Source organism: Oryza glaberrima, chromosome 9, assembly GCF_000147395.1.
Source record: "Oryza glaberrima chromosome 9, OglaRS2, whole genome shotgun sequence".
NCBI lineage: Eukaryota > Viridiplantae > Streptophyta > Magnoliopsida > Poales > Poaceae > Oryza > Oryza glaberrima.
In genome coordinates this window covers 7,557,434-7,565,769 of record NC_068334.1, presented here as the reverse complement: position 1 = coordinate 7,565,769, position 8,336 = coordinate 7,557,434, and the positions used below count along the sequence as shown (strand labels likewise).

Sequence of the window (8,336 nt, the reverse complement as noted above, 5' to 3'; positions counted from 1 at the left end):
TCATCTGCTGTATCTACAGTCTTCAATCAAGTTAGTCGCCGTTCCGCTGTATCGACCAACTTTTATAATAAGTAGTAACAAGTAGTATCAGAACCCAGGTTTGGAACCCGGAACAATTTTCATGGGTCACATGGTGGGGAGGCCAAGTAAGAGTGTGTTTGGATGCCCCTTTTCCTAACCCCTCCCTCTCGTTTTCCGCGTGCACGTTTTTTAAACTGCTAAACGGTGCGTTTTTTAAAAAAGTTTATATACGAAAGTTGCTTAAAAAAATCAAATTAATCCATTTTCGAAAAAAATAGCTAATACTTAATTAATCACGTGCTAATGGATCGCTCCGTGCGGGAGGGTAAGGTTCCCAACCATGGCCAACGAACACAGCCTAAAAAGTCTTTGGGGTCACATGGGTTGATGTGACGGGGAAGATTGTGGCCCGATGTGTGACGGGGGGATTGTTGAGTTTAGTCCCACATCAGTAATTTATGATGGGGGAGCACGATTTAAAAGGTGGGGATGATCCTCACACATCAAGACTAGTATTTTGGGTTGTGTAGGCCCAGAATCTAAAGTTGTAGCTCCGATTGGACCTATGGTAGAGCAGACCCAATGTGACCTGAGTGGACCGTGCTGCGTACTCAAATATATATATATTTTTTAAAAAAGGCACTCTAATATTTCGTTTTTTAAAAAAAAGGCGCATAGTACACGAAGACACAACATATACATCTTCGTGCGATTTATTTGAGGAAACCCAACGCTTAGGTGGTTGTGAAGCTGCGCGGTCGCCGGGGCAAAGCAAACCACATGGCCGTACGACGAGCGCCGCTGCTGGTGGGACCGAGGGCCGCCGCCGACGGCAATCCGGCGCCGCCGGGTGAGTCGAGCAAAGGCCCCGGCCTTGACGGCGAGTTCCGGCGGCTGGTGGACATCGCCGACGAGGGGGTCAAGCTGGTCAACGACGCCGAGCTGAGGCTGAAGAAGCGGGCGTGCGACAACCCCAAGGACCTCGCCGCGTGGCTCCGGCGGCTCCAGAGCGCCAAGGAGGACCTGGACGACGCGCTCGATGAATTCAGAGCGTCCATGGCGGCGCAGCGGCGGCGGCCGGAACTGGAGGACAGGAAGAAATCGGTAAGGCCGACGCTCTCGCTGGGCTTCTATTTTTATTTCCTTTTTTCTTCCCCCGTTTTTATATAATTTCGCAATTCACAAACAACAACCAAGATGGAGAAATTTGAACTCTATAAATCAAATTACTCAATTTGTGGACCTATGGAGTTCTTTAGTGCCATATGTTGGCATCACACTATTAGTCGCGCTCTAATGTCTTGGCTAATTTTGGGAATCTTGCCACATCTAGTTCAGTTTATGCTCGGACATATATTATAATCAAATTTCAGGAGGAAAATATGTGCTGCTTGTGTGTCTGTCCCCCAAATTGAGTTGCTAATCAGGATTTCGCGGATCTGAATCCTCTGCATTCGACTGCACCGCGCCTTTGTTACTGACATATGGGCCTGGATATCATTGGGCCCATATGTCAGTGACAAAGGCATGATACAGTGACTGCATAGAATCTCAATCCGGGTTGGGTTTCGCCAGCCTTGCAACTTCAGAAACAACGTTCATAAGTTTGTTACCTTACTACCTGTTATGAGCAGCAGTACTGATCACAATTTAGTATTTGGAAGCAAGGATGATTATAGTTTATATATTAGATATTCTTTTTATTTTGTTGACATTTTTAGTTTTCCATTTGATTAGTTAGGTAATTAGGTTCTATCTTTGAGCGCTAGTACCTCTGCCATTGTTATCATTACCAGCTCAGTGCTTGGATGGTACAATGGATCTCAGGAATATATATTTTGCTATGGGATTCATATAAATATTACATATTCAAACCTAATAATCTTTAAATATAAAAACATTTAGGGCATCCCTGGTGTATACGACCTATAATGGTCTTAAGGTGGGATCCACTTTGGCTTATAGAAGCAGCTCAATGTATGAATTGGAGGGGACCACAAGCTGGGGATCAATATAACATAAAAGCTACATAAAAAATGCTCAATATTTGTCGGTTTTGACCCCGCAAGAAACAAGGCAATCAGTTTATTTATGTAATGTAACAAAAAGACCCCTATGATCCTCTCATTTTTTAGGTGCAAATTGCTAGTAGTTTTATAATATTTTAGTGCGTTCAAGAGCCAGCACAATCGGCAGAAAAAAATGAATTTTCTCTCCGACTTTGTGCACAGCCTGGGCCCATGGTACAGAAGCACAAATTGGAAAACTATTTATTGGGAAATGAAAACCAACAAGTATTTGTGAACAAGAGAATTAGTCAAAACGACAAGCATCTATAAACCGATTTTTAGTATCAGCTACCCCTATCCCCCCTACAAATTTCAAAGTCAGGCTGGGCTGGGCCAGTCTTTGGAAAACCAGTCAAACTACCCATCCTAGACCCCCAAACCCTCATTTTGCCTCTTCTTTCTGTGATCAACAATTTATTGTACTAATTTTATAAATGTAAAACGTATAAGTACTCATATTTAACCACTTTCTGGGCTTGTTTGGGCTTCAAGCAAGGTTTTTAGGTCAAAAACTCAAGCCCAGGCCTAGCCCATTACTTCTTGTGGTGAAACCTCTAAGCACAATATCTTATCTCATATGCTGCTATCCAAATAAGTTTTACCTTTGGAAGTTGTGTATCTTTAGCCTAAGATATGTTCCTTTGGTAACCAACACAATTTCACACTCTCTTTGCAGTGCTACTATCAATTTTCATAACAGAACTTCTTAGAAACTCCGCCCCGGTACTAGCTTCCCCTATATGAGGGGCCCTCTTTTACTACAGAAGAGAAAGGGGCTCCAAGTACAAACCCAAAACCTACTTTATGTCTCTTACCACAACGCAGATAGTGCCTGAACTCAGGTTATTCAGCAATCTATTAACTCACAATAATTGAGAGAAGCTAAACTGCACTAAAGCACTTAAAGAAAATCAAAACCAACTTCCTCTTCCATTCCAACTTAATAACTTTGGAGAGTAGAAAATCTTTGCTAGTTGAAATCACGCATGGTGTATCCACATGCATTTTCCATATACTTTGTCTCTTAAACGCTATTCTTATTTGCCTTCAATGACCATTCACAAGAAAGGAATTATTTATCTGAACAGATTCGCCATTGGTTCTCACACTCATCAGCTAACCATGAGGTTGACAAGAAAATGAAAATCACTACTGAAAAGCTGAATAAGAAATTCCATGGGATCTTACAGAATGGTCGTGAACTTGGCCTTCAACCAATCAAATTGCAAAGACAGAGTCGAATATCTGAATTTCCTGGGGATCTCTCACCCCAGTACACTCTTGTAGGAGATATTGAACAAGAAAAGTTGAAGTTGATCAACAAATTGACTGGCAGCGAAAGCACCAGTGCTGTCATTGCAATCTTTGGGTTGGGTGGAATTGGCAAGACTATGTTGGCACGAAAAGTACATGATGATCTCCTCACAGAAAGTGCATTCAGCACTGTTGTATGGGTAAATGGCTCCAAATCTTTCACTAAAAAGAAATTGCTACGTGCAATTCTAAGTTCTTCTGGTGGCAAGCCTGGAGAGGCAAAAAAAAAGAGCAATGAGCAAATTGAGGACATGTTGGTTACAATACTTGGAGCAAAGAAATTCTTACTGGTACTTGATGATGTATGGGCTGACCAGATTCATCAGGATTTTCTAAAAGTTAGCTTGCAAGCACAGCAAGGAAGCCGAATTCTGTTGACTACCCAGGATGAGGGAGTTCTGAGGCAAATTGCTTCTGATGACATCCACAAAGTAAACAAATTGAGTTTCCCCGATTGTTGGTCTCTGCTCTGCAGTAGTGCTTGCCTGGATGAACAGGATTGCGACGCATTAACAGATATTGGTATAACAATTATCCAGAAATGTAACAAGGTTCCATTGGCTATCAAAGTTTTGGGTGGTCTCCTAGGAACAAAGAACCCAAGAAGAGAGGAGTGGCAGGAAGTGATCAGTGAGAGTGAAGGGTGGACTCTTGAGAACGTTCCTGATGGCATGGAGGAAATATGTCTCCCCATCTACTTAGCCTATTACAGTCTGCCATATCATTTGAAATTATGTTTTGATTACTGCTTGCAGCTCCCTGAAGGATTTGTTATTAGGCCACAAATTGTTACTCAGCTATGGATAGCAGAGGGCTTTATTCGAGAACAAGATAACCGCAACCCTGAAGATATCGCAGAACAGTATTACAAGGAATTGGTTCTAAGAAATCTTCTGCAGCCTGAGATTGGGTGCTTTGACATGTCGAAATGCACAGTGCATGATTGTGTAAAGTCCTTGCTGCAACCTTCAACTAAAGACAAGAAATCAACAGATAGCACCGAAGGGACAAAGTTTTTTAGAAGCTTCAGGACAGCTTTTGTCTACAAGAATCCATCAGGAGATCGCGGCCTCAATTGGCTCATAAATTTGAGATCTTTCATAAATTTGAGATCTCTTGACCTTACTGGTACTTGCATTAGGTACATACCGAAGTCACTAGAACATCTACATCACCTTAGGCTCTTAAACCTCTCACTGACACAAGTTTTAGAGCTTCCGGAATCTATTGAGAGCCTCAGCAACCTGCAGTTCTTGATACTTCGGTGTTGCTATTGGCTCGAAACCCTGCCAGAGGAAATTAGTAATCTGGTCAGCTTGCGGAGCCTTGATTTGGAAGGGACTACACCACATATAGTTCTGTCAAGATTATCAGCCCTGGAGCAGCTAACTGCACTGCATGGTTTCATAGTAGACCACAATGCGGCAGTACCCGACAATGATCATCAGAACGGATGGCCTATGAAAGAGCTGAGTCCTTTGAACTCATTGCGGAGCCTGCAGATAATGGGCATCGATAGAGTTCCAGATGAATCTAGGGCGCAAGAAGCTAACCTAGCAAGCAAGTCTCACCTCACACATCTTGAGTTATGTGGTAGTAGCACCAGTGATTCACAAGTCTTTGTACCAGAGGAAGAACAAGATAGATGGCTCAGTGTGCTTTGCGGTCTCCAACCTCCACAATGCTTGGAATATCTCAAAATAGCGAGCTATTATGGATCATCTCTTCCGGATTGGATATTGCAACTTCGAAACCTCCAGCGGCTTGTGCTTACCGATTGCAAACTCTGTGATAGCCTCCCAGCATTGGGGCAGCTACAACAACTGAAGTTCCTCACAATCAATGGATGTCCTAAGTTACGCATCATCGAGTGGCGGACTGGTGCTACGACTAAACTGGTATTTCCAAAGCTAGAGCAGCTGGACCTCAGTGACATGCAGGCCTTGGAATCATTGGATAGGTTTAAACATGGTGACCTGCTTTCCCTGACCAAATTTCACCTAGAGAACAGTCCCAAATTGAGATCCCTCCCATCTGGCCTTGGTTACTGCAAGGTACTGACAAGTATGAAGATTGTTGGTGCTGATAGCCTCCAAGTGATTGACAACCTTCCTATGCTCAAGGAATTGGTTGTCCAAGACTGCAGAGAACTCGTCAAGATCTCAAATCTTCCAGTGCTTCAGGTCCTGGTAGTCGTTGATTGCTCCATGCTGCAAGATTTGAGGGGAGTTGGGGACCTAAGGCATGTCCGCCTCGTGGACAGAGTGACGAAAGAACTTCCAGATTGGTTGACAGGCCATGAGGCTCCTCTGCTGCAAACATTCACCATAGTCGGCACGACAGAACTACTCAGGAAGTTAGTTCCCAACACCAAAGGTTGGTCGGCTATACGTAACATGGACAGAGTTTATGCAAATTTGCCTGATGGGGCCCCGTTCTTGGCCTACAACAAGGGCAAACCGGATTTTCAAATGATTAAGACAATTGTTAGCCCTCAATTGGAAGATCCTTCTGCAGACGTTATACTCGGCAAGCTTGTCAGAATGGCCTCACAAACTGGCCTGGCAGATACTGTAAAACGCTATTTCCTCCCTCCACTCGCCATTGCTCTTGTGTTTTTGCTGCTGGTGACCAGAGATTTTACGCTCATCGGAGTCTTCCTTGCCTTCTTTGCGGCATGTGTTGCTGGGTTTTCTGTGATATACATTCAGAAAACTTCAAGTTGAAAACATAAACCATGCAACTGGATGATCAATGGAGATTACAAGATAGAGAATTTGTTGGCTGGGAACGTGTACTATGTTACGGCAATGATTTGGAGGAAGAATCGGTGGCAGGAATTATAACAGAAATGATGTCCAGCGCTTTGCCGTGAGATATATATTAGATATTGAAGATATGATGAAATAATTTGGATTGAAATATTATGAAAATGATTTGAGAGTCATGATTTAGCATGTGTATGTTAAGTTTTAGAATAAAATAAATTATAGATATAATTATTGTATAGTTGCATGTTGAGCTTGATGTGTTTAATGGATTGATGTGATATGCTTGCATGTAGGTTTTAGGAACGTTAATAAATAATATGCTTGCATGTTAAGCTTTAGGTGTTTAGTGAGCATTAGCTTTATATAACGAAGGAATACCACTTTGCTATGTTTGATGTTGAGCAAACCAAAACATGCAATGCAAGTGGATTGGTTACCTACTATATATTCTGTATGATGGAATGTTCGTTTATTAGCAATCAGCAGGTGTGTTTTTTTTCCATTGGTATAATGGTAATGCTCCTGTGTGTAATTACTCTGCTTATGCTATATTTGTTCCTGCGATCATTGCCTTCTGTTTCCTTTTCTTTCTTTTCCTCCCTTTCTTTAGGACGTTTCTGTGGCCATTTCATTACCCTTTTCTTAAAAAAAAAAAAAACTTATGAGATAAGACATCATCATTTCTGCTTACACCAAGCTGGGACAGTGAGAAGATGGGTTGTATATCAGAATATTACGTGTGTAGTAACTACATTATTAGGTTGCCAAGATTTTATATATTAATACACCATGCTATGGTGTTTGAGAAGAAACTCTTTTATACATAGTGTCATAATTGCCAAAAAGAAAATGGTGTTCCATGGTCGCGGTTGCACACTTAACCACATATTCTATAGTGTTTTATACATAGAAATATACAAACTTTGTACACATAAAATTTTATGTATAGAAACATCCTATATAAAAAAAGATTTGAGTCCGAATCCAAATTTGGCGTAAAATTTTAAAGTGTAGTACAAGCTTTGCACTAACGTACCACATATACATTTTGCATTTATAAATTTTAAACAAACTCAAAACAATTTAAAATCCAAATTCAAAATTTGAATATTTTATATAAACTTTTGGGAAATAAATTTTAAATTTATAAACTTTGGGTGTATAAATAGCCTTTAAAACAAAATTTTGTACATACCACACATAAACTCTGCATGTGTAAATTTAAAACAAATCCCAAACAATAAAATATCCGAATTCAAAATTTGAATCGTGTATATAAACTTTGAGCAAATAAATTTTAAGTGTATAAATGAACATACCGAAAAAACAAAACTTTATACATACCGAAAGAACAAAACTTTGCATATATAAATTTGAATCAAATTTGAAATAATTTAAGAAAAGAACAGGCCCACGTGGAATATATGGGTTCTATAAAGAATACTCCCTCCGTCCCCTAATATAAGGGATTTTGACATTTTACTTATACTGATTAACCACTCGTCTTATTCAAAAAAAATTGTGCAAATATAAAAAACGAAAAATTGTGCTTAAAGTACTTTGGATAATAAAGTAAGTAAAAAAATAAATAATAATTCTAATTTTTTTGAATAAGACGAATGGTCAAACAGTGTAAACAAAATGTTAAAATCCCTTATATTAGAGGACGGAGGGAGTAGCTGCTAAAGAAGAAAAGCATCAAATTCGGCCTTCTTGAATTTAGGAAAAGGCCAGGGAAAACAGTCCCATGTGGTATATTCTTCGAACAATCAAACTCTGTGTCTTTGTCCCTAGAAGCAAAATCCCCTGCTGCTTGTGCTTGTATACCACCATTATTTGCAAGCTCTTGTGGCTGAGAAGAAAATAAATGAAAAAATATCAAATACAACTTGGGATTTGATAATAGCAGTTGAATACAAATGTTTTGTTACCAACATACTTCCTCCATCCAAAAAAGACAATTTAGAAGGAGATACCCCTCTTAGTACAACAAATCTGAACAAGGGGTCATATCCCCACCCCCTCCTAGGTTGCCTTTTTTTCGGATGGCACTTGAATGATGGGCCAAGTAATCCTGTCGAATGGATTAAGTTTGATGGTAGAGATGAAGTGGCCAGAGGAACAGGATCTCCGTCTCTACTGCTGCGGTGCTGCCCAGTCC

The 8,336-nt window shown here is 40.6% G+C and overlaps 1 protein-coding gene across 1 annotated transcript; it reads left to right on the top strand.

The window, feature by feature from the left end:
* Positions 1 to 753: 753 nt before the first annotated feature.
* LOC127783545 (disease resistance protein RGA2-like) lies at positions 754 to 6,750 on the top strand. Its single transcript, XM_052310736.1, has 2 exons — positions 754 to 1,125; positions 3,179 to 6,750. The coding sequence occupies exons 1-2, from the start codon at positions 802 to 804 to the stop codon at positions 6,128 to 6,130; spliced, it is 3,276 nt and encodes a 1,091-aa protein (XP_052166696.1). The 5' UTR covers positions 754 to 801; the 3' UTR covers positions 6,131 to 6,750.
* The last annotated feature ends 1,586 nt before the right edge of the window (positions 6,751 to 8,336 follow it).

What these genes read in the sequence shown, in the direction of transcription:
- LOC127783545 (XM_052310736.1), top strand. Translation starts at nt 802, where the DNA reads ATGGCCGTACGACGAGCGCCGCTGCTGGTGGGACCGAGGGCCGCCGCC. An exon ending in TGGAGGACAGGAAGAAATCG is followed by an intron (nt 1,126 to 3,178) that starts GTAAGGCCGACG and finishes TTATCTGAACAG; the next exon opens with ATTCGCCATTGGTTCTCACA.